Source organism: Mytilus trossulus, chromosome 6 (assembly GCF_036588685.1).
Source record: "Mytilus trossulus isolate FHL-02 chromosome 6, PNRI_Mtr1.1.1.hap1, whole genome shotgun sequence".
Lineage (NCBI taxonomy): Eukaryota > Metazoa > Mollusca > Bivalvia > Mytilida > Mytilidae > Mytilus > Mytilus trossulus.
This window is the reverse complement of record NC_086378.1, coordinates 76881270-76908786: the sequence shown is the minus strand read 5'-3', so window position 1 is coordinate 76908786 and position 27517 is coordinate 76881270. Positions and strand designations below refer to the sequence as shown.

Sequence of the window (27517 nt, the reverse complement as noted above, 5' to 3'; positions counted from 1 at the left end):
AGTCACAATAATAAAGAAATCAAGACTTGAAAAAAACAAAAAATGTCTTAGTGTAGACTAAATGTAAATATTTTAATGTGATTCTGATGGTTTTGTGAAACATTGTCAGGTTGAAATGATTTACTAAAAAATATTCTTATATTTATTTGGGTAATTATACAAAACTAAGATTGAATATTAAGTTTTGCAAATATGCTAGAAATATTTATTTTCAAACTTTCAAAATAAAAATTGTATTTTTTTTCCAAAAGTTTTTTGCATACAAGCACTGGTCAGTGTTGATAAAAAAATATAAAAGCAGTTAGGTTTCAATCTTAATTTTTCATCAAATTTATAAAGCAAAACATGCTAATTTTTCCAGTTTCTAGTTATGTCATTTTTCTGATATTTTGATACAAGCTGGGTGATAATTTGCATTAAAAAAATAATATATAAAGATGTTTTTTAACCTTATTTCAAAGTGACTATAAAATGATAAATAAGTAAATAGATGAATTTCATCTCCTTTGCCTTAGATTCGTGTAATAAGATTGCACCTACATATGTCGAATATTCATTTCATCTGCCTTCTAATTAATTCCAACTGAATAACAAGTGAAAGAAAAAAGTAACATTACATTAAACTTATATTTAAATGGCAAGATATTGCTTTTAGACCTAATTTTTTATTTCAAATAATTTCCAGAGAAATATGAATTATAAATGTTTTAAATTCAGTTTCACTTGTACTGCACCAGATTAGGCATTTAAACAATCAATATCTTTTCAGATTTAAAGAACAGAAACCAAATCTAGAAAGTAAAGATGTACAGTAGAACTGATGTACAGATGTACAGTCAGACATACAGACAGACAAGGGTAAAGCTTTATGCTCCCTTGCCTATGGTGGGGGGGGGGGGATAAAAATTTGCTTCACTCTCCATGAAATTAATCAATCATTCTCTAACGTTTAAATTGCATTAAAAATACATCATTATACACCAAAAGCACAACAACTAGTAGCCCATAATTAATATATCAGATAAATTGCAAGATCTGTCACCATAGCAATGGATCTATAAATCACCAGGATCATTAGCATTTTCTGCTGCTGAGAAACACAACCTCACAAGTCATATCACAATCATGATGTATCCCAACTTGAAGCTGTAAGTCTTTCCTTACACTGAGTTCATATCATTTGGCAGTGATATCATTGTTTGTTTCTGATTCAACCACTGTCACACATAATTTTCTTTCTATTTTCTTCAAATACTTTGTGCATGTAGTCCAATTCATAATTAGCATCTAATGTCTGAAACAAATAATAAATAAATGAGTTTTGTCATGTTCTTAATCATCCCATGTAAATCACTGCTTCAATATCAATATGTTATGTATGAGGTACTGTAAATGTCTAATCCTAACAATTTAATAATTTTATAAATAAATAATTTTGTCCATGAAAAATCGAAGATGGGTAAACAAAAGTTTTAGGCATGTTACACAGCATACATTTCACCTAACTTTCTGATAAATTTGGTTTTAAAATCATGTTTATGCATCTATTTTGAATGTATGCGTTTTGCGAGCAGTTTGTCAAAACTATTCAAAATGCAAATAAAAAGTCAAGAACGTTCTTCAATTTCAAAATCGTTATTATTACTTCCGACTTTCATGAAAACATAGAATATCACAATCAATCTCAATACAAGAATAGTTAAATAATCAAATAATCTGCGTTAAGTACGCTTAGATAATAATAAATATCCATAGAATATAAATAGATTGCCAAATATAAATGTGGAAACCCCCTAGTTTAAAACAACATTGACTCAGACTCCAGAAAATATCAGTCAAGGATTTCACCGTTTTATGACGAAGTAAATACTGGCAATCTGTAAATAAAATACAAATACGTACTTAAATAAGGTTACGTTAAATACTAGATCTAAATGAATCCCCAATTTAGAATAAAGCTTTGCTTTCCGAAAAATATCCGATAAGCTGGGCATTTAAATTTAAGCTTCTCAAGTTTATTTCTTCACAGTTCCGGCTGACATTAAAACACGCCCTTTTTCCCGTAAAACCCAATGACTCGCGGAATTTCCAAATAGGAACTGAACGTAACTAAAATATACACAGACTAATGTAAACAGGTCATACAATAATTATCATACAATATTTACAATATTCTAACAACAATGAACACATATAACCGGTTTATTCAAAACATCAGGGTTTATCTAAATACCAGAGAACAATCACATACTGAAATACGATCACAACACATCCAAACAATGATTTAAATGCATTCTTTTGAAACAATAATAATGATTTGACATTGACAAATATATTGAAGGGTTAGATTCCTCTTTCTACCAGTCCTTTACAAAGAAAGCTCTGTGTCGCTAAGAAAAACTCAAGACTTCCTCTCAAAACTGTAACCATTTATTAAAGTAAGATTGCAATATGATATAAATATTCTGAAACCAAGATAACTGAAGGAGGGGTTAAACACCTTAGAACTGTAGGGTATATCAATTAGAGGTCAAAAGCAAGTAATTTGCCATAATGCTATATATAAAATTGAGAATGGAAATGGGGAATGTATCAAAGAGACAACAACCCGACCATAGAAAAAACAACAGCAGAAGGTCACCAACAGGTCTTTAATGTAATGAGAAATTCCCGCACCCGGAGGTGTCCTTCAGCCGGCCCCTTAACAAATACATACTAGTTCAGTGATAATGAACGCCATACTAATTTCCAAATTGTACACAAGAAACTAAAATTAAAATAATACATGATTAACAAAGACCAGAGGTTCTTGACTTGGGACAGGCTCAAAAATGCAGCGGGGTTAAACATGTTTATGAGATCTCAACCCTCCCCCTATACCTCTAGCCAATGTAGAAATTAAAGTAAACGCATATATATATATATAATATAATATAGTGATACATACTAATACTTTACATGGAACAGGGAATTTTCTCTGATGAATTAACCAATCTTCATGTAGATTATGTAACGTTTGTAAGTATTCCTATAAAAATAATAAACAAAAATATCATAAACTGAATCATTTTTAGTAGTAATCAATTTATCAATATATATTGAACAGCATATATTCTTTAATCAGCATGTAAAGGGTTTTGTTGATGCTTTCAGCAACTGTAAACATTCTTTGACATTTTAACAGAGTTTGTTGTTTCTTTTGTACTTTGATTGATGTTGTTTATCAATTAGGTCACTATCAAGTAAAGTACGTTTTTCTGTACTGATTTGTACTGTCTGTTCTTTTATTCACTTTAAGTTACTTTGTTAGTTCACTGTATATTGCTGTAAGAGCAAGTAAAAACATGAAAAAGAAGGGTTGTGATCTCTAAACATTATTCAAATCCACTTCATGTTATTAAGCCTGTCAAATTGCAGGAACCTCTTTAGATTTTAGTTATCAAAAGTACCACGAATATAATTAAGTATGCGTGTTCGGTCTACATAAGACTCATCAGTGACACTCAAATCGAAATATTTATAAAGCCAAACAAGTACAAAGGTGAAGAGCATTGAGGATCCAAAATTCCAAAAAGTTGTGCAAAATACGGCTAAGGTAACATTTTTCACATGGAAATATTTTAGTTTATTTGTTAAGTGTGTAACTATCTTAGTGTCAAGAGTGTAAATTTCTATGTGTCAAGTGTGTAACTTATCTAAGTGTCAAGTCTGTGACTTTCTTAGTGTCAATTGTTTAACTAATCTAAGTGTCAAATGTGTAACTTTCTCAGTGCCAAATGAGTAACTTTCTTTGAGTCATGTGTGAAACTTTCTTAGTGTCTAGTGTCTAACTTTCTTGGAGTCAAGTGTGTAACTTATCACTCACTATTGGGATTGTTTGTTCTTCTCTCCTCTGTCGTTTCTTAATTCTGTCGTGAACTATTTCTGGTGTTGTCTGTAGGTATACAATCAAATCTAATGGACACTTGTGGAAATCTAAAATCCAATCAAACCATTCACTTAAAACTGCAAACTCTAAATCAGGCATTTTACCACTGAAATATAGAGCATACAAAATATGTAACATAGTTAATGTAATTAAAATATCTTTGATTTCAACAAGAAAAATGTTCATATCTCTTGATAAACTAAGGAAAAGTTTACAAATAATAGTTGAAAGAAAATATAAAATTTCATTATTAATTTAAATTGAAACACACCAGTTTAAAAGTGAGCTCTTTGTCATACATAATACCCTGCTTCAAACAATTGATTGACAGGGAGTTGATTGGCATTGAAGCTTGATACCAAATTTTATAAATTTCTGGAGTTGGTTTCACAAAACTAGAGGCTCTAAAGAGCCTGTGTCGCTCACCTTGGTCTATGTGAATATTAAACAAAGGAAGCAGATTGAAAATTGACTACAAAGGTCAATAACTCCTACAGGGGTCAATTGACCATTTCGTTCATGTTGACTTATTTGTAGATCTTACTTTGCTGAACATTATTGCTGTTTACAGTTTACCTATATCTATAATAATATTCAATATAATAACCAAAAACAGCAAAATTTCCTTAAAATTACCAATTCAGGGGCCGCAACCCAAAAACAGGTTGTCCAATTCATCTGAAAATTTCAGGGCAGATAGATCTTGACCTGATTAACAATTTTACTTCATGTCAGATTTTCTCTAAATTATTTGGTTTTTGAGTTATAAGCCAAAAACTGCATTTTACCCCTATGTTCTATTTTTAGCCGTGGCGGCCATCTTGGTTTGATGGCCAGGTCACCGGACACATTTTTTAAACAAGAAACCCCAATGATGATTGTGGCCAAGTTTGGATCAATTTGGCACAGCAGTTTCAGAGAAGAAGATTTTAGTAAAAGATATATAAAATTTACGAAAAATGGTTAAAAATTGACTTTAAAGGGCAATAACTCCTAAAGAGGTCAACTGACCATTTTGGTCATGTTGACTTATTTGTAGATCTGACCTTGCTGAACATTATTGCTGTTTACAGTTTACCTATATCTATAACTAGAGGCTCTAAAGAGCCTGTGTCGCTCACCTTGGTACATTTGTATATGTGAATATTCAACAAAGGACACAGATGGATTCGTGACAAAATTGTGTTTTGGTGATGGTGATATGTTTGTAGATCTAACTTAACTGAACATTCTTGCTGCGTACATATATCCCCATCTATAATGATTGGCCCAGTAGTTTCAGTTAAAAGTGTTAGTAAAAATTTACAAATTTTATGAAAATTGTTAAAAATTGACTATCGATTCGTCTGAAATTTTCAGGGCAGATAGATCTTGACCTGATAAACAATTTAACCCATGCCAGTTTTCCTCTTAATGCTTTTGTTTTTGAGTTATAAGCCAAAAACTGCATTTTATCCCATGTTCTATTTTTAGCCATGGCAGCCATCTTGGTAGGTTGACCAGGTCAACAGACACAATTTTTAAACTAGATACCCCAATGATGATTGTGGCCAAGTTTGGTTTAATATGGCGCAGTAGTTTCAGAGGAGAAGATTTTTGTAAAAGATAACTAAGATTTACGAAAAATGGTTAAAAATTGACTATAAAGGGCAATAACTCCTAAAGGGGTCATTTGACCATTTCGGTAATGTTGACTTATTTGTAAATCTTATTTTGCTGAACATTATTGCTGTTTACAGTTTATCTCTATCTATAATATTTTTCAAGATAATAACCAAAAACAGCAAAATTTCCTTAAAATTACCAATTTAGGGGTAGCAACCCAACAACAGGTTGTTCGATTCATCTGAAATTTTCAGGGCAGATAGATCTTGACCTGATAAACAATTTTACCCCATGTCAGAATTGCTCTAAATGCTTTGGTTTTTGAGTTATAAGCCAAAAACTGCATTTTACCCCTATGTTCTATTTTTAGCCATGGCGGCCATCTTGGTTGGTTGACCGGGTCACCGGACACAATTTTTAAACATGATACCCCAATGATGATTGTGGCCAAGTTTGGTTTAATTTGGCCTGGTAGTTTCAGAGAAGAAGATTTTTGTAAAAGTTAACGCAGGACGACGACGGACGACGACGGACGACGACAGACGCCGGACGCAAAGTGATGAGAAAAGCTCACTTGGCCCTTCGGGCCAGGTGAGCTAATAATATTCAATATAATAACCAAAAACAGCAAAATTTCCTTAAAATTACCAATTCAGGGGCCGCAACCCAAAAACAGGTTGTCCAATTCATCTGAAAATTTCAGGGCAGATAGATCTTCACCTGATTAACAATTTTACCTAATGTCAGATTTGCTCTAAATGCTTTGGTTTTTGAGTTATAAGCCAAAAACTGCATTTTACCCCTATGTTCTATTTATAGCCATGGCGGTCATCTTGGTTAGTTGGCGGGGTCACCGGACACAATTTTTAAACTAGATACCCCAATGATGATTGTGGCCAAGTTTCAAATAATTTGGCCCAGCAGTTTCAGAGGAGAAGATTTTTCTAAAAGATTACTAAGATTTACGAAAAATGGTTAAAAATTGACTATAAAGGGCAATAACTCCTAAAGTGGTCAACTGATCATTTCGGTCATGTTGACTTATTTGTAGATCTAACTTTGCTGAACATTATTGCTTATTACAGTTTATCTCTATCTGAAATAATATTCAAGATAATAACCAAAAACAACAAAATTTCCTGAAAATTACCAATTCAGGGACAGCAACCTAACAACGGAATGTCAGATTCATCTGAAAATTTCAGGGCAGATAGATCTTAACCTGATTAACAATAATACCCCATGTCAGATTTGCCCTAAATGCTTTGGTTTTTGAGTTATAAGCCAAAAACTGCATTTTACCCCTATGTTCTATTTATAGCCATGGCGGCCATCTTGGTTAGTTGGCGGGGTCACCGGACACAATTTTTAAACTAGATACCCCAATGATGATTGTGGCCAAGTTTGGTTAAATTTGGCTTAGTAGTTTCAGAGGAGAAGATTTTTGTAAAAGTTAACGCAGGACGACGACGACGGACGCCGCCGGACGCCGGACGCCAAGTGATGAGAAAAGCTCACTTGGCCCTTTGGGCCAGGTGAGCTAAATACTTACGATTAAGATTGATTGTAAGTCATGAACAATTCAGAATACTTACAATAAATCTTTGTTAAAATTTTTTTTTTGTCAAAACTGACCCCAGATTCCAAGTTTCTGAGAAAATGAAACAAAAATTTCATTATGGTTATTATGCAAATTATGCCGAAAAACAAATGACAGTCACACTGAAAGGAGCAAAATAGTATACCACCACTCCTACTAAAATGGGGCATAATTTATAGGAGTTAAAGTCAAGTTACACATTTATAATCAATGTAGTAATTCATATACTTTAATTTACCCTGTATATTTTGTTCAAATCCTATTTCACTGGTAATGGCAAGACATTCAGGCAATTTTTTTATTGACATTACTCTATGACTTTGTTCTTAAATTGACAGTTGCTTGTTAGCAAACTTCTGGTAGGGGCCATCTTAAACTTGCAGTGAGCTAAGAGTTTTATTGCTCTCTGTTGAAGACCTCACCGTGACTTTGAATTAGGGAACAGCAATAAAAGCCCTGTTCTTTTAACTTTTTGTGGTTGTTTGCTGTGCATAAACTGGTTTTGTGTCATAGATAGATACATCATATCCTTTCTTTTCTTTTATACAGCCTTAAGAATAATTCTTAGTTACTATAAACTTTATTTAATTCCTTAAACAATCTGTTACCTGTTATGTAAGTTCTCAACAAAACAGTACTTTGCACTGTATATTGACCTTTCCATCAATTTAATTGTTTTTTCCTAAAAAACAAAATAAAAATATTGGCAGGATAGGACTTTTATGTATATTTACATTCCTCAACAATGCTGCAGTTTTTAACTATGGTCCTCAAAAATAATAAATATTTTGTACATTTAAAAGATCACCTTTTACCTCAAACTTTCAAAGCGTTCAAAACCAATTTACAGGTTTCAATTTCCACACAAATTTAAATTATGGGATCATCAAGCATGTCAAGCACGGCAAATGTTCTATGCTCTGGACAGGCACATACACATGTATATATATATATATATATGTGTAGGCAATGGCCTGGAAACAGTCATGTTTGCAAGAAATAGTCAATGACAAAAATTATATTTGGGTTAGTTTATTTCATTGAGCTTATTCTTTTCAAGCACAGCTCATTTGATTTTACCTGTGTTGATACCTGACAAAAGAATGTATCCGTTACGGTAAGTTTAGATGGATTACTTTATTATCTTAAAATAAGTTTTCGACCAGGACTTTTTTTTAACTGTAAATTTAAAATGTCAAGAGTATAGAAATGTCAAAGGTCACTAACCTGTTGTTTGACATGATTCTGTAACATTGTTAACTGTACATAGGTCTGGAGTGTTAATGACCATCTCGTTGGATCTTCATACATCTGAGCCTATTTGAAATACACATTTATAATAATTATACTATCAAACATTTGGCTATATCTTACAAAACCTTTAGGGATTTCAGATCCTCAATACTCTTCAACTTTCTGCCATATTTGGCCATTTAAACTTATTTTGTTTGAGTGTCACTGGCGAGTCTTTTGTAGACCAAATGCACATCTGGGGCACATTTGTACAAAGTATTTAATCTGGTGCCTATAATGAGTTTATTTTTTTAAGTAGATTTAAGGTAAAATAAAAATGTAATAGTTGCTGATCTTTATTGGTCTAGTCCTTTGTAAATATCATTTGAATATACTTAAACAGTAAAGCATTTTAGATAGGTTTCCAAAACATCAATATACTAATATCAGCATCACATAATTTTGTTTTACCAGGTACTAGAATCTTTAAACTATAGCTCAATATGCTAAAATATTATACATACTAAAATATTATACATACTAAAATATTTCCTCCTTGAACATTCCTCCATTTGTTAACAGGTTCTTCTATCACCTGCAAGTATATATATTTTATATACACAGTTTTTCTTGATAAAAAAAAGTAGATTCAAAGGGAATCAGAAGGTCCCTTCATTACAATATATATATTTTGCATCGCATCTTTGCTATTTTCAACATAAGCTGATGTGTATTTCAAAATGTTATTTTTTTTCTAGGATATTTATTCTGCTTTTGCAAAAATGAGAAAATATTTCAAAATGATCATAATTAAATCCATACATTGATGTGATGTTGTACTTGTACTCAGTTATCATTTTAAATGAAGTTTGTTTTAACAGAATGTAGAATTAGTCCCTGCAAAAGACAACAACACTCAAATTTTCGCAGCATGGTATTGGATTATTATATATAATTAGGTTGACATGCTATATGGATAGGAGTAATCAGGACAGTGATACATATATAAATTGAAAATGAAATGACATAGAGAATATAAACAGAATGTAAATTAAATAATGTTTAATTAAAGGATTAAGAGTTTGGAAGTATGTCTCATTGGGGTTTAAGCTTGACGATTTTTTGTAAGCATGACACGTTAGAGTCAAATTATTGTGTCGTGAAAACGGAAAATCAGGTCTAGTGGATCCCGGAAAATGACCAAAAGATGAAAATTGCTTATGTACATAGTGTGAGCGGGATACCGGAATCTGACAAAACAGTAAGTAGGATCCAGGATCGGACCCCCCCCCCCCCAATGAGACCCCCTTGTAAGAGTTGGCTGATATTCACACATGTCAGTAATGTATATCCTCTAAGGACATCTTATTGGAGGTTCCTAGTGGTATCGTTAATGTAGAATAATTTGAAATTGATTTCATCATGCTTCATGTTATGTACCCTTGTTTAATGTTGTAAAATTATATTTATATAATATAACAAGAAAATTAATAGGCATTCACATAAAGCCCTACCTTCATAGATTCAGAAACATTTCTAGACCTACCTCAACATCATGTGTGTCTTTAAAATACTCTAAAAATGAAGTTTTACCACTAGCAATGTTCCCTTCTACACAAATCTGTAAAAAAAAGAATGGTGTGATCTTTTAATACAGAAATATTGTGTAATGTTATATTAAAACTCATTAATATTATGACATGTATGATATCTAAATAAAATTATAGCCTTATGACAAAATACAAATGTAATTGTACATGTTAAATAATGCTACATACAAGAGGTATAATATTCTACTTCTACAAATAGGTGGGTTTGTTTTATTGTTTTTTTTTATATAGATTAGACAGTTGGTTTTCCTGTATGAATGGTTTTACACTAGTATTAAATTTTAGAGCCCTTCCCTTATAGCTTGTTGTTCAGTGTGCCAAGGCTCTATGTTGAAGGCTGTGCATTGACCTATAATGGTTTACTTTAATAAATTATCCTTTGGAAGGAGAGTTGTCACATTGGCACTCATACCACATCTTCCTATATCTATGTTATTCTTTGAAAGAGTTGTCTCCACCTGAAAAACTTCCATTTAGACAATTTACATGTTGTTTTTATTTACCAATAAAAACATTGCCTTTTGTTTGATTCCTATATTATAATCTGACAGTCAGAGGACATCCTGATTGAATTTGTCAAAATTATAGAAACTCATGTTTGTTCATTTTTGTCATTATTCATGTCACATGTGTATTGCACTCTCATGACTCTTAATAGTTATTCTTTATATATTACATTCATTTTGCATATTAATAAAGAAAAAATGTCAGAGACTGAACCATGTAACCAGTAAGAAATTCAATTGTAAGTTGATGTGTTGTCATGGTTGTAAAGACATTATTTAAGTTAAATATCTTTTGTATTTGAAATCTTGGATTACTGGTAGTAGTTTCTTAAATAACTTTTTTGTTTTGTTTATAAAAAAAGACAAATTGAAGCTTTTTCAAATGCCAAAAAACATTGTTGACAACACCTTGTTCAAAGCTGCTATGGCCAGATGCCAGAAAGAAAATACCAGATTAGTTTCTCGAGGGAAATCAAAGCATTCAAACCAATGTAATAAATGATTACAATGAAATCTGCTCTATTTTTTACATTAAACTTACTGTGAACTTTTGATGGTGTCCATTTTTCTTTGGCAATGCTGACATAATACCTAAAAAATAAAGTGTGATAAATTAGTTTTTCATTAATGACAAAAATAAACACATTTTCCTTTCTTAATTTCATTTAAAATAAATATTAACACCTGACAAATCCTTAAAATTTGCAAGTTTATAAGATGTCAAAATAGCCTAAACATCTTTATGGTTTGCAAACTGTTTTTAATTTAAGTTCAACATTTAATCTCAAAATATTAACAAAGAAATTTATTACTGCAGCACATAATGTGAAAGACCCTAAAAAAGTGCTCCCTTTAGTATGTATAGGCAGTATTTTGTAAAAAAAAATCCACACAAATTAGATTTTCTAATGTACATGAAACTTTGCTCAAAAGGAGTAGCTTGAAAATTAGATAAAACACTTATGATTTTATGTTTTTTTTTTTAATTATTCATATGCCCAAAAAGATGCAAAACTTCCATACTCATCATGGTTTTTTTTGTATACTGTTTCGTTTTTTATTTTGCTGTTCATTTTTTGTTCAAACCCAACACAATCATTGTTAAAGTTTAATGACAATAAACATGATAAAATTTAATTGAATTTAATCATTGTTGTCTTATAAATATCAATGGAGGTTTTCAGTCTTTATGTGTTATTTTGAGGATTGCACTGTTTACCAGTAATTCTTTTAAGGGTTAATTGATATTATAGATCATTGAAGAGTCATCTCTTAGTAGTCTCAGGTCTAGTAGCTAGTTCGCCTTTTCTTAGCATTCATCATGTTCTTAGAGGTTGTTTTGTCCAATGGAATTTTCTCCGCATGTCATTGTTCCTTTTAAAACAAAAATTCTATACCATGTACTAGTATTCTGTTAGGGACATGTAGTAAGCATTTGAAATATTCCAGGAAAACATGTATATATTGTACACTGTGTCATGTGTGTTGACCACTTTATGTAAACATGGTAAATGATTGAGCTGCTTACAGTATTTTACAACTATAGTCTTTACAAAATCTCATATATCTCAAATAATCTTCTTTGTATAGATAGGGGGACCTACCAGCAGAAGAATAAATATATGTACAGATCTATACTATTTTGTACAGATCTATACTATTACCAGCTACCAGTAAACAAAACTGCTAGTGTAATATTTATTCCAAAGAAAGCTATAAAATTTATGACTATTTTGTGACACCTTCTGTCATACATGCATTCATATATTTCAACAGAGAAGTAAATCACATATAAAGATTTTAAAAAGGATCAATATAAGATCATATATAATTTTACCTTTAAATTATTTGCATTGTTGATAATTGACAATGTGTAAAATTAAATACAATGACTTTTTATGTAACATGTGAATATATTTTTAACCACGTGTTTGCTGTTAACTGGATGTTACACACATAAGTATATTTGTTTACGTTTAGAAATGCTCTTTCTGTTGTCTTCCCTGTTTACTAGTCTTGAAGCCTTCCTACCAAATGTACATAAACTACTGACTAGACACCTTTTGAACAAAACATTTTCAATACACATAGCGGACATGGCTAAATATAACGTAAAACTTATAAATATTAGCCAATTAAAAACGTAGAAAGATGATACAGTATTTAATAGATACAATCAGAGAATATCGAAAAAGAATCGCTTTCGCCGCTTTTGAGTCTATAACTCTAAAGTATTCCGAAAGGAAACGGGATTCCCCTTTCTTTTGATTGAATGCAAATTTTGTACTTTAAACTGATAACGAAGTCCTGATAATTAACCTTTGCAGAATGTTTAGCAGGTTATCTAGACAAATTGCAGTAAGGATGTCAACTACAGCTGCCAGAGCACAGAAACTAAAGGGAAAAGTGGCCATAGTCACAGCATCCACAGAAGGGTAAACATAAATTTGTCCTTTTGTCACAGATCATTTTCATAAGGCTGTCCTATATATAAGAATACCTTTCAATTCAAAACACATCTTTAATCTGGAACAATTTCACATGAGGGGGGGGGGGGGTAGGAGGGGTCCTGATCTGAATACGAAATCCCGACATCACGAAATTCGAAAAAAAGAATTCCCAGATCCCGAAAGGGTCAATCCTGAAATCCTGAGCTTTAAAACACCCAATTCCTAGTCCATATAAAGTCCTATCCCCCCTCACATATTTATCGTCCTTCCACCTATGCCTTTATTGTCCTTTCCTACGCTTATACCATATATACCACCCTGCCTCAAATGCTTCTTTAAAATTCTCACATCATGTCTTTTAGACTAAAGTATGCATTATCAGCAAATTTAATTTACCTGGCGAAGCATTGTTGAGACAGGTAAACAGGTATTTGCGACAGTAAAACTACCGATTGACGTCAGCAAAGCTTCAAATACAATACAGTTATATCTATTCTAATGCAAAACAAGTTCATAATTAAATTTCAATCATTATTTCAGTGTAAAATCTTCATGAAAGAAAATTCTGCAAAAAGACGTCATCTTCTTTGGTCTCTATACTAGTTGACATCATAGGTATGCTTCTGCCGTCAAACAGAAAAAACAGGATTTTTTTGCTTCTGTGCTGCTTCAGAATGTAATAAAATTTGATAAAAAGAAGATTTTAAGGTGCAACATGTGAGATTTTTGGCTTATTATTGTAGAAATTACATGTCAATACATTCAGCAATTCAAACTGTAGCCTTTCTTAGTTACAAACAAGGAGATAGAGAACTTTACGCTAATTGCTATCCAATCAGAACCATTGATACAAAATGATTGCATTAGAATCTAAATTAACATGAAAAAAAAACGGTAATAGTAAGATTGACAGGTAAACAGGTTTTCTTTATATAGGGGGAGGGTTGAGATCTCACAAACATGTTTAACCCCGCCCCATTTTTGCGCCTGTCCCAAGTCAGGAGCCTCTGGCCTTTGTTAGTCTTGTATTATTTTTATATTAGTTTCTTGTGTACAATTTGGAAATTAGTATGGCGCTCATTATCACTGAACTAGTATATATTTGTTTAGGGGCCAGCTGAAGGACGCCTCCGGGTGCGGGAATTTCTCGCTACATTGAAGACCTGTTGGTGACCTTCTGCTGTTGTTTTTTATTTGGTCGGGTTGTTGTCTCTTTGACACATTCCCCATTTCCATTCTCAATTTTATTTCTTTGTATACATGTACATATCGTTAAATATCAGCCGCTCCACACAATGTGAAGCTTTTAAGCTTGTTTGCTGCGCTTACTTGCCAAAAAACATCAAATTGTGGCTAGCAGCTGATATTTTACATAAATCAATGTGTAGATAACCTGATAATCTACACATTTTCCCTCTCAGCTGTGAAAGACCTATACTCTTTATCTTGTGATTTTGCTCTTGCAATCTTTGTAATGACCAACCTGACCAAATAATTTTGATGTCTTGAATTTTTTGTTTTTCTGTAACAACTTATAATGTCTCAGCTTCCTACATGTCCTATAATGTTTGATCAATCGTTGAAATTTTTCTTTATTTGAATTCTCAATTTAAGTTATTCTATATAATTATTTAATGTGTGGTTCATTTGATCTATAAAAAAAGCGACCATTGAAAGAACACAGCTTTTTGCAGATCAACTACAAAAATCCTTTCACTATTGTTTACTTTATGTTTGTATTTACTTCAATAAATCCTACATTTGATATCTCTAGATCTAGAGATGCGAACATGAGTGGAATAATTTAATAATAATTAATTTTAGAATTGGTTTTGCCATAGCCAGACGTCTTGGAGAAGATGGTGCAAAGGTTGTTGTCAGTAGCAGAAAACAAAAGAATGTTGACAAGGCTGTTGATGTATTGAAAAAAGAAAATCTGGATGTGCGTGGAATTGTTTGTCATGTCGGCAAGAAAGAGGATAGAACAAAACTGATACAAAAGGTTAGCAGGCTTTAAGTGTTTGGTAACCATGGTAATGCACATTTGTAATAGTCCACTTTTTTAGCTTGGATGGAGTAAATCAAACATTCAAGGTCTAAAAATGCAATTAAGTCAAAGGAGGTGATAGTAATTTACCTAATTGTCTTAATTTATCTTTAATAAGGGGGATTACTATAAAAAAGAAGATGTGGTATGATTGCCAATACTACATATTTTAATCAGAGTTATTGAAATCTTTTTTTCCTTGGTCGTCCTTGAAGAAAATCTGTTGGTTCTCACTATTATTTCTACTGAAAAATACCAAAATTGTGTCTGTCTTTAGCAAAATGGTTGTGGTCAAAACCTTTGGACCACCACTTTTTGAGAACTCATAATCTTTATACAAAATTCATTATCTAGATATAGGAAGATGTGGTGTGACAGCCAATGAGACAACTCTCCATCCAAATAACAATTTAAAAAAGTAGACCATTATAGGTCAATGTACGGCCTTCAGCACAGAGCCTTGGCTCACACACTACATATTTTTGATGTTTTTAGTCATTATATGAGTTTGTTTGTACATGTATTGATGGTTTATGTTTTCAGACAATAGACGAGTATGGCGGTATTGATATTTTGGTATCTAATGCAGCAGCTAATCCAACAATGGGTCCTTTAATTGATGTAAGTACTGTAATACATTATTTCCAATTCTTTATATGTCAAGCATTTTTGAAATAGAGCATGTGGTGGTATAACATGTATAAAGCATAATTTCATATTTATAAAAAAAATAAGACTTTTTTTTACAATTCCTGGTTTTTCCTATTACAAGAATAACAATGTTATATTGAATAGTACTGTCAAATATCTACGCAGGATGATTTATAAAACTTGAATTTCAGCCAGATTAAGAATCTTTAATATTTTTTGGTTCACATTAATCAAACATTTTTATTTCAATTTTGCACAATTATATCCATAAGATCTCTTGATGAAAGGATTTTAGTATATGAGAAGAAATGAAAAGCAGTTAAATATATATACAACTTAACTAAAATAGAAAAAAATCTGATATTAATTTCATTTCGATTTATTCTCTTCACACAAATTTAATAATGAAATAACAATCATAATAAGATTGAGAATGGAATAAATAAATGATAAATTCATTATACATTTTATTCAGCTTGTTGGTTTTTATATAAAATTTGTAAAGAGAAAGATTTTTTGTGGCAACATTTGTTACAATGTCAAATAATGCAGCTGTGTTTCAGAAATCTAAACCTTTGTATCCTAAAACTTTTTTTTTTTTTGGCAGTGTTCAGAAGATGCGTGGGATAAGGTAAGAATTTTGCTTCCCAACCAAAAAAAATAAAATAAAAAAATTATGAACATAAAATACTTTTGCATATGAATAATGGGAGATCTGAAGGGTTAACATCATTGAGGTATCAACCCAATGACAAACAACAGATGGATGTTTATAAAATAACATCCTGTGTTCAATAATAGACTTAGCTTGTTAAAACAGCTGAAGCAATGATCTGCCAGTAACATCCAATTCTTCAAATAATAAAAAAAAAACATAAAGATATGACCAGCTGGATATGACCTATAAAAAACGCTGACAATGTTGGTGACAGGCACATAAAAATGTTGTGTGGTGATCTTTTTAGTCAAACATTTAAAAACAGTCGCTAGATACCCTGAATGTACTTGGAAGAACATACAATATTAAAACATTTATAAACACTATTACAGGAGAAGTACACTTAAATAAATAATAAAACACAAAGAAAACAAAATGAATAGCAAATTATACTTTACTAAAGAATTCTTGTATTTACAGAAACAAACTCAAAGTACTGTCAACCTATAATGATAAGAAATTATGCTGCACACTTCACTTAATATCAGTTGCTGTATGTCAGATATCATACAGCAATGTACTGTAAATTCAGAAATTATTGCGAGGTTTTTATTATTGCGAAAAATGCGACAGAGTTGTAAATGCAATAATTTAAACACACTTTGAAATGGTTCATATGAATTAAACATGATTGTTCTCAAAATTGTAATTATTAAAATCGCATTTAAGTCTAAAATGATAAAATCGCAATTATAAATACACGCAATAATTTCTGAATTTACAGTTATATACAGTACAAGAAGACATGAAATGGTGCAATGACCAAAGCAAACTATACCGAAAAACAAAATAGAAAATTTTCTCTACCTTAAATTAAAATTTAAAAAAATTCTAACGAAAATATATGAATTAATAGAGCATGTACACAACTTTTAGAACAACAAATTGAAAGGTGTTTAGTAGAAACATAGTGAATAGTTTGTCATATAGTTATTCAAAATTTGCATTATATATGATTTTAAAAACATATTTAGAAATATTGGAGTTATTGTTTCATGCGAAAGGTTAAAACATTCAAAATTTGAAAACCTGGCATGGGTTACATACATGACATAAAAAAAGAAGTGAATTTAAATTATGCAAGAGAGTTATCTCCACTTGGTATTATTTCATACATTTGTATTATATTTGGACCTATGATAAATCAATTATATTTGATTATGTGTTACCTGATTTGTACTGTAAATTCAGAAATTATTGTGATATGTTTTAATTATTGTGAAAAATGCAACAGGGTTATAATCTTAAGGAGGCTCCTGGGTACACAAATTTTAGCAAAAAATTAAACCTTTATTTTTTCATTACAAATTTTATTTATTACACTTTTAGTTGTTACTTTATGATATGGTACAAAAAACAACCCACAAAAATGATTTGGTTTGTCCCCAGATGACTTTAAAACTTGAAAAAGCTCCAAATTATCTCCCTTTGGTGCGAATATGCCATTTTTTGGCCTTACATTTGAAATATCTTTTTTAACTCATCGGTGACCTATATTTTTTATTATTGTTTTCAAATAAGCTGTACATAAACTAAATTATTGTAAAATTTAAGCGATTTCTTATATTAGGTTATTTTTTTATTTTTTTATTTCCTCTTTTTCTCCTATTAGTTCAACAGAAAAAAAGGACATTAACAAAAATGTATGCTTTTTTCAGAGGCAGATTTTAGCTTAAATGAACGGTGACCCCATTTTTTTATTTCATTTTTCTTTTAAGTATATGATAAAGTTTATTTATGAAAAAATATAGCGAAATCCTATATTAGAAAAAAAAATCATTTATACCCAGGAGCCCCCTTAATAATTAAAATTTGCATTATGGAATTTTTTATATAAATCAAACAGTATTTTTTCTGATTATGATTTATCGCATAAATTAAAATAGCTTTTTAGTCTAAAATTACAAAATTGCAATAATTTCTGAATTTACAGTAGTCAACTGTCTCATGGCAATTATACCACATCTTTTTTATATTAATTTGCATATTTTTATTATTTCAGCTGTTTGATACTAATGTGAAAGCCACATTTATGCTGTGTAAAGAAATTGTACCTCATATAGAAAAAAGAGGGTATGTCAGTAAATCGTAAGAAATTCAATGGTGTGGTCAATATCCCACCTGATCAAATGGTCAGTGTGACCAGCTGTATGACCTTGTTGATTCTGTCAATAAATATTTGCTTTTGTGTCCTGCATTTGGACACAAAAGCAAAGTTTATGGACAGCTTCAATACAACTTGTTTTTGTTCTCTAACATAAAGTTTGCCTCAACCAATTGTTCTGAAACTTACACAATGCTTCTAAATACCACAAAAATCTGATTAAGGTAAAATTTCAGTGGCATCACTTTTACAATTCTTGAGTAATGGCCCTTTATAACGCTACATGCATGATGGGCATCTCCTCACCATTTATTTATAATAGTTCACATTTTTGACTTGAATATCTGGTTTGTCACAAGCCTGCACTCTATGTTCCTATTTAACCTAAATTTTGTGGAAATGCATTTGATTTGATCGACTTTCATTTAAATCTCTATTTGTTTTCCTAATTGGAATATAGAAAGCCAATGCATTTGACTTTCTTGCATTTCTTTTTTTAACTTGAAACACTTGTTTATATCTAATTCTTTAAATAAAAATATTTAAAACCAATTATCCTAAATTTAATCAGCTTGAATCAAACTCTAACTTAAAACCTATTTTAGATCCTAATAAAGATATTTTGTCTGGTGTTTTTGGCTAATATAAAGCAATCCATAAAATTGTGAAATTATTAGGTCCATATCAAATTGGTCAATTAAGAAATAATTCATGGGGGATGAAATACGTCGTGATTTTACCACAGGTTGGGCCTTTATGACACATAGTTTACCCTGAGCGATAGCGAGGGGTAAAATATCGGCATTAAAGGACTAACCCGTTGTTAAATTCATGATATATTCAAACCCCCATGGATTATTTCGATTCTGACAGGACAAATATGGCTATAATTGTTTTGGATCGAAGCGCTCTAGGTGGAGGCAAATATTTGATGTTCCCAAAAATAAACGCACTATTAAATTGGTGTAAAAGAACGGAGCAAACTGAATTAGTGACATGCTTAAATTGTTTACAATAATGTATTTAGATTGTTTTGGGTGAATTTAAATTATAATTTACTTATTATGAGTTATAATGTCTTATATGTTTAAAAACAGATTGGCTTATACCACATTTGGCATCTTTTGTTTAATATGTTAATCCTTGTTGTGATGATTTTTGTTTTGGCAAGCATGTATATTCCCGTAAAATGCTCATTCTATTACTTCATTGTGCTATGACGTCGGGTATCTCATTCATTTGAAAGCATATGACGTGGGAGTATGATTGGAACAGCCCTGACAATGTATTCATATTTTACCACAGGAGTGTACTTGAAGTCTTTGAAGGACGTCATGTTAAAATTATCTATATACTTGAATACTATTTAATGGATAATTGCTTGACTTGTTTAGCACTTTTTTTCATGTATATTGTATTGTATGTTTCTTGTGTATACTATAACTGCATTTAAACCCATCAGGGTTTTACTATTTTACTATTTTACAATATGTATTAAATATATTGATGGTTTTTTTTCAGAGGTGGTTCTATTGTGATAGTATCATCTATTGCTGGATATGTTTCAAGTGATGTAAGATCTTAGCTTTATTTAATTTAATTTATTTCTTTATTTAACATGATTTATCTGGTTGTATTTGCATATTTTGCATGATAGTAACAAGTATTTTTTCTGTTTCACCTCTCTAAGCAAACATACATTTTTTTCACAATTTTATGCATTTTACATTAAAGATCACTAAAGATCTAAATCAATAATTTCTCGATGTGAAGTAGGAGTTTTCCTTTTAAAGTGGCATATTTGACCTTCCTTTTGTAGGAGAATTATCTTGAGGAAAATTTCCAAACACATTTGGACAGTTTTAATCTAAATTCAACTGAATTCATAGACTAAGTATGGCAATTTTAAGCAAATGTTTGGTTTGATATATTGATTTTTAAAAATCCCAAAAAATTGCTTCAGACATAATAATTGATTTCAACACTTTGTACCAAATCAAAATATAACTTTTAACTTTTAAAGCAGTTATAAATTTATAAGATACCTGTTTGAAATTCAGGCCTGATGCATAGTTATATATTCTACAATCATTGTCTGTCTCTTAAAAGATTAGTTAGTAAATAAACTCATCATAGAAACCAGGACTAAATTTAGTATATACACAAGACGCGCGTTTCGTCTACAAAAGACTGATCAGTGATGCTCAAATCCAAAAAATTTAAAAAGGCCAAATAAAGTACGAAGTTGAAGAGCATTGAGAACCAAAATTCCTAAAAGTTTTGCCAAATACAGCTAAGGTAAACTATGCCTGAGGTAGAAAAGCCTTAGTATTTCAAAAAAATCAAAAATTTGTAAACAGTAAATTTATGTATAACCATATCAATGACAATTCATGTCAGCACAAAAAGTAAAGAATATTTATAATTTTGTTCACAAATTTCAGAGTGCAAGAAAGGTAAATATAATCGCTATAAATGGAAATATAACTACCTTGTGTTATACATACCCATGCATTTATTTTCTAAAAATCTTTCAATTGCCGACAACATCTCATTTTGATAACTATCACATAAAAATTTGGACAATTCAAATCATAAATACTTTTATATATGTGAAATGTAAGCTTTTTTTGTCATACTTAGTTTCATGAAAATTACATCTGATGCATTTAGGAATTCTGCCGCAGGTCCAGAGGGGGGTTCTGGGTTGGACCACCTTTTATTTTACAATCAATTCATGTTAATGGGGACATATAGTTGAGACCCCCTTTTAAAACTGCTAGATCCCTCTGTAGGTATGTGTATGTTCAGTCTTCCTCACCAGGTACATTTAACCAGGCTTTGTTTTCATTCTTCCTTAAAACAATTAAATGAAGCTTTACACTGTCCATATCATTTCCTTCTTCCAAACTGATTCTGAATATTCATTTTCAATATTGTTGTAAGATTTTAGTTTTTATATGCCCGTCAAAATTTTGACGGGACGTATTATGGTATACAAATGTCTGGTGTCCGTCTGTCTGTCCGGCTGAAACATGTTGCGCCGTAACTTGAGAATGACTTATCAAAATTTCATGAAACTTAACACAGTTGTTGCTTATGATGGTCAAATGATCTGTATACTTTTTTGTGAAAATAAGATTTTTGAGTTACGTCACTTTGTAACTAAAACAGGGGGGGGTGTTTTTTTCACATGTCGCACCGTATCTCAAAAACAATTCTTGACTATGGCTTAAAACTTTAAATGCTTCTTAGTTATATTAATCTTAATATCTGTATACTTTTTGGTGATGATTCAAAATTTAATTTTTGAGTTATTGTGTATTTTGTAAAAAAGGGGGATGGATTTAATGCATGTCCCACCATATCTCAAAAACGATTAATGATTATTGCTTAAAACTTTACACATGTCTTTGTTATATTAATCTAAAGATCTGTATACTTATTGGTGATGATTCAAAATTTCATTTTTGAGTTATTGAGTATTTTGTAAAAAAAGGGGGGGATTTACATGTGTCGTATCTCAAAAACAATTTATGATCATTGCTTAAAACTTTACAAACTTCTTTTTTATATTAATCTAAAGATCTGTATACTTTTTGGTGATGATTTAAAACTTTATTTTGGAGTTATTGAGTTTTTTGTTAAACAGGGGAGGTTTTTTTTACATGTTGCGCCGTATCTCAAAAATAATTTATGATTATTGCTTAAAACTTTACACACTTTTTTGTTATATTGATCTTAAGATCTGTATACTTTTTGGTTTTGATTCAAAATTTTATTTAAGTGATATTTAGTTTTTTGTAAAAAAAAAACAGGGTTGGGGGTTTCACATGTCCTGGCGTGTCTCAAAAATAATATATGGTTATTGCTTAAAACTTTCTCAGAAACTATTTATGATTATTGCATAAAACTTCCACACAAGACGTCGGGCGTATCATGCGCTCATGGTGCAGCTGTTTATTATGACAATTTTGTTAACAAAGGTAAATAGTTTTAAGAGTTGCCCTTTGGATCTTTCTAGTTGGCTGAATAAACTTATTGACTAAGTTCACAGTCTATATATATTTTAAGGTGGTACCCAAAACCTTCACTAAAATTAATTTGGCTCTTTTAATTTTCATAAAATTCGGCAAAGTATTTACTTTGACCCTTTGACAAAAATATAAAAATTTCAAAAAAAATTTGAACCTACCAATTTTTCAGAAAAATTACACTGGTTATACAGCAGTTTGACAAACACAAATTTTGATCATCGAGAAGCTTAATATTCCTTTTACAACACAACGTAATTAAATCGTTTAACCGATTTTACAGAGTTATCTCCCTGTAGTGTTAGGTACCACCTTAATACAGGAAATGTGGTATTTCCTTAATAAAGGATAAACACTAATTTAAATGAAAACGTTAGTCATTTATGTTTGTTTTTGTTGAGAAAGTGCATTTGTAATTTCTCTTTTTGGGAATTATTTAGCCTATGATTCTTATAAATGGCATATAAAAATATGTTACATATTAGAAGATTTCTCTTTATTATATTCTTGTCAAAATCATTTAGTTTCAAATGTTTTTAAACAAAAGTTGTAAAAATATCTAACAGTTTCTTCAATTGAAATACCTAAATTTGCATCAATATTGAAAAATTCTTGATCTTTTGTCAATCATTAGATATTTTTGTACTGTGAGATTATGGGAATGGAGACAACAAAATAATTATTAAAAATATGGTTTGATGTCAGACTATGTACAAAATTGGCTGAATTCCAACATCCATTATGCTTGGATGTATATTAAACACTTGAATTTTATAACAGGCTATTCCAGCTTATGCAGTGACCAAAACAGCATTACTGGGTCTGGTGAAAGGATTAGTAGGCAGCTTGGCACCAAAGAATATCAGAGTGAATGGTATAGCACCAGGTCTAATCGATACTAAATTTAGTTCTGCTGTGAGTATATGTTCAGTTTTGAATTGTATTTCAACATCAATTAAAATAGAAAGGAATACAAAGGGGTCAATTAACATTGAACTATCAAATGATGAAAGTAAAGCAATTTCATGGCCAAAATGAAAATAGACAATAAATTAACTGTAGTCCATGAAACACTACAGAGTAACCAAAAAATCAATCTACACACACAACAAAAAGGAGGGTTGATTTCAGATGTTTTGGGAGGGTTGGCAGTTCCTGATCAACTAGTAACAGTTGATGAGTTATAAACAAAGATAAGGCATTATGCTGTACTGGGATGAAAACTGTCACTTATCTAGTTTGAAATGTAAACATAAAATTTTAAGGACAGTGTATTTAGAAGGCGGTAAGAAAATTAAGAGAGGTGCATAATACCAAATTGACATTCAAAATCACAAGTAGAAAATAAACTGACAACACCACGCCTACAAGAGATACAAACAGATATTGATAAATAAAATATTGCAGTAATACAAAACAGATTACTACATGTACTAATTTTCCTGTCAGAGTAAAGGAAAGTTGTGAGTAAATTAATGTACACTCAATACTAAATCCGGGGTGGATCCAACCATTTTTAAAAGGGGAGTTCCTACCAAGGATAAAAGGTTTTAGAAATGTCTGGAAACACTCTTGCATTGTGGATAATAGGTTATATATATTATTTTCTTTTTCATTACAGTTGACAGGTAACCCAGAAGTGTTAAAGATGGCTTTACCAGCAATTCCTTTACACAGGTAAGTTAGGAGTTTTATGGAGTAAGAAACCCTTTTTTCAGGTCATGCTCTTTTACTTAATTCAACATGGGTAGGCATGGCATTTTGATATTCGTCAATATCTTTATATGAAGCATTAGCATATAGTGTGAAATGTTGACAATTAATTTGGTTCTACATGTAGTATACATAGGAAAATTAGGATGCAAACTTATAAGGCAAATTTAAAGTCATATGAAACGAGTGGGTGGTGAAAAATAATGTTTGTCCAATTCTTGAACCAATGCATGTATACATCATAAAATTAGTCCTCTGTGCACGATTTTATTATTATTTTTGCAAATATATCATGTAATTGTCAATTTTTTTACACTCTGTTTGTTATGATTTAACAAATATGGCTGCTCATTAAATGCCGTTTTTTGAATCAGAGTTTTACCGATTGTCGCCTTATAGTAAACAAATCACAAAAGCATGGGTATTGAGTACACATTTAACATGTATAATCAGATATTTGTTTATTTCAATGACAGATCCATGCGTATTGTGGTCACCGGATTTTTACGAGAAGGGTTACGCTCGGGTCACTATGCATACGGAAAGTATGTCAGCGAATTGCTTCCTGGAAGCATGCAATTAAAAATAAGTAAACTTCTTCTAAATGTGGACAAATTAAAGAATTTTCCTCAGGAAAAAAGTATATGTACATAAGTTGTATAATGAAAACTATCCATTTAGTTATAAAAAACATATGCATATTTTTTTTTAATTTGAGGTTTCTTATGACTTTAAAGTAGCCATTTTGATGCCACAAAATAAAATTGTTTCAAAGAAAGGAGGATACACTTGTGAATAAGCCAATAAGGTTTAGTTTCCTCTTAAAATTAAAGCTTTTAATCTAAATTTCATTTTTTGCCTTTTTCATCAAAATCAGTTGAGAATTGTTATCTCCCTTTAAAAGGATATACAAATTTATTTTTAAAATGATATTGTCGCTTTACTGTTATTTAATTTTAAAATAATGTTGTCACTTAACTTAAAGTTTTTGTCTATTACAGGCCAGGAATGCCAGTAGAATGTAGTGGAATAGTTTCCTTTTTGTCATCAGAGGATGCATCTTATATAACTGGAGAAAATATTGTAATATCAGGTGGCATGCCATCACGGTTGTAGATTATGTTGTGAAGCAAATAAGATATCTATTCAGCAACTATCAGAATGACTGCCTTCATGGTGCTAAGTATTTGAGTATTTGAGAAAAATTTGTCAAGTTTTTTGAGTAAAGATTGCATGCATGCAAACTTAATCATACAACAGTGGCTTCATATAAACTTTCCATACAGTATCTTTTATTTATCTTATAAATATGGACAAAACAACAACAGAAAAGAAACATCTGAAGCATTGAGCAAAAAGATCTAGATTCTATTTATGAACATTTCAAGAAATTTATCAATGAAATATATATTCAGTTTTTCTAGTTACAAAATGAGATGTTTTTTTGTAAAACCAAAATATTCTTATAATGTCATTGTAAAGAAATATTTAAGAATTGAATGCTTCTTTTTGTAAATTTATTGGGGTGTAAAAGCGTTGACCGAAGTACATTTTGTATGAAGCGCGGAAGCCCTTCATTCTAAAAATCTACGCATGGTCAACGCTTTTACAACCCTATAAAGTTACAAAAAGAAGCATTCAATACTTATAATTACATTTCTTAGCTAGTATCATGAAAACATGATTTTTATCAAGTTTTATTTAATTCACCTGTGCACTTTATTGTGGGACCTCGTGTCATCATGAATGATAAGTTTTATTGTCTAGTACAATTGCTTACGGAATAACATGTCATGTGCAGTTAGCCAATCAGAATAACGTATTATAATGAAACAAACATCTAATGTAATTATAAAAATTTGAGTTACCTTCCTTTGTCCACATGGCAGTTTATCCAGTTATCATTAGAATTGCCTTAGAATGGTCAATGATTTTAAGGCCCATTGCAAAATGAATGCAATTTTTACCCTTATTTGATAACAAGCACCTTGTTTATACTATGCATGTAATCATTTTTTTACAAGGTTATTCTTTAATGTATTCCAAAATGTAAAACTGCCTTACATTTTACTTTCCATGCGGATTCTTTAGTTTATAGATACAAAGGTAACAATTCTGATTGGTTGCCTTGTGTATAACCAGTATTATGAGTTGACAAATGAGACCAGGTATTGTAGTCTTCCCATTGAATTGTTATAATAGCTGTTCATAATTCATTGTGTTTATAAATGAATCATTGAAATTTTTATATATATGTGATCTTGTTGATTTTTAATAATTTAAATAAAAAAATAGTTCAATATCAGTTCAATTCTTTGTCTTTCATTGAATCTACTAATTTTCAGAGGTGGATTTACAGTGTTTTCCAAGGGCCATCATTTGAGTTAAGCCCTTTTCAACTGGTTTTATAAAGTTTTCTAAACATCTACTGTAACACTACTGTCCTTGCTATATGGAGGGTTAGCTCAGTTGAACATGTTTAACCTGCCAAAATCTGTATGTGGCTATCCAAAGTCAGGAACCTGAAGTCTAGTGGTTGACATTGGTTCCTGTCCGTCATATTTGTTTTTCATAAATTCTTTTGTTACAATTAGGCCATTAGTTTTCTCAATTGAATTTTTTTCCTACTTTTTTTTTCATGTCCCTTTATAGCCAACTATACAGCATATTGTTCTCATTGTTGAAGACTGTGCAGTTGTCTATAATTGCTTATCTCCCCATTTTTATATTCATGAATGTAAGTGTTTTGTTGTCTCCTTTTATTTCAGCCATGGTTGTGTTTTTCATCATTTTATGGTTTGTTTATTGCCTCCATCTTTAGTCTCTTCTCTTCTTGTGTAAACTATGAAATCAGCCAGTAAAGGTGAATGAATAAATTAAAGATTTAAATATGCACTACTAACAGAAAAAGTGTTGCAGCTAGTAAGGAGTCTGAAGGAATGAAATGGTGATTTCCATCAAAAGAACTTACCATATACAATTGCCAATATTTTTGTTTTAGATTTACAGATCAATTTCAGAGAAGATGAAATGTGAACAGGTCTCTCTAGCATAATTGTAATAAACAGAGTGCACAACCTGAAAGGTCTCACTTCTTTACTGACCATTGATTTTATGTTGACGGTCCAAAATATAAAGAATAATTACAACTATAACATATCTCATTATGATTCAAGAAAATGAGTTCAAGAAAAGATAAACCAAACTGGAAATACATGTACACCTTACAGTCATTCCATCCCACATCAAATGTTTTTGATATACATGTAGTTGACCTATCGCACATTGTATCTGAGAAACAAACTTAACCGGGAAAAC

At 30.9% G+C, this 27517-nt stretch overlaps 2 protein-coding genes across 3 annotated transcripts; one reads left to right on the top strand and one right to left on the bottom strand.

Moving 5' to 3' along the window:
• Nucleotides 1–898: 898 nt before the first annotated feature.
• Nucleotides 899–12619, bottom strand: LOC134723757 (thymidine kinase 2, mitochondrial-like). 2 transcript variants are annotated; one of them, XM_063587304.1, is made up of 9 exons: nt 12439–12619; nt 11024–11073; nt 9913–9987; nt 8908–8961; nt 8361–8450; nt 7742–7815; nt 3866–4034; nt 2948–3028; nt 899–1294 (listed from the first exon to the last, which is right to left on the bottom strand). In XM_063587304.1, the coding sequence occupies exons 1-9, from the start codon at nt 12578–12580 to the stop codon at nt 1211–1213; spliced, it is 819 nt and encodes a 272-aa protein (XP_063443374.1). In that variant the 5' UTR covers nt 12581–12619; the 3' UTR covers nt 899–1210. The 2 variants fall into 2 exon arrangements, with proteins under 2 accessions (XP_063443374.1, XP_063443375.1); XM_063587305.1 differs by having other exon boundaries at nt 12457–12619.
• An 80-nt stretch (nt 12620–12699) lies between these two features.
• Nucleotides 12700–26504, top strand: LOC134721888 (dehydrogenase/reductase SDR family member 4-like). The gene is made up of 9 exons (XM_063585161.1): nt 12700–12917; nt 14757–14934; nt 15523–15600; nt 16238–16261; nt 18351–18421; nt 19974–20025; nt 23267–23401; nt 24108–24163; nt 25201–26504. The coding sequence occupies exons 1-9, from the start codon at nt 12811–12813 to the stop codon at nt 25313–25315; spliced, it is 816 nt and encodes a 271-aa protein (XP_063441231.1). The 5' UTR covers nt 12700–12810; the 3' UTR covers nt 25316–26504.
• The last annotated feature ends 1013 nt before the right edge of the window (nt 26505–27517 follow it).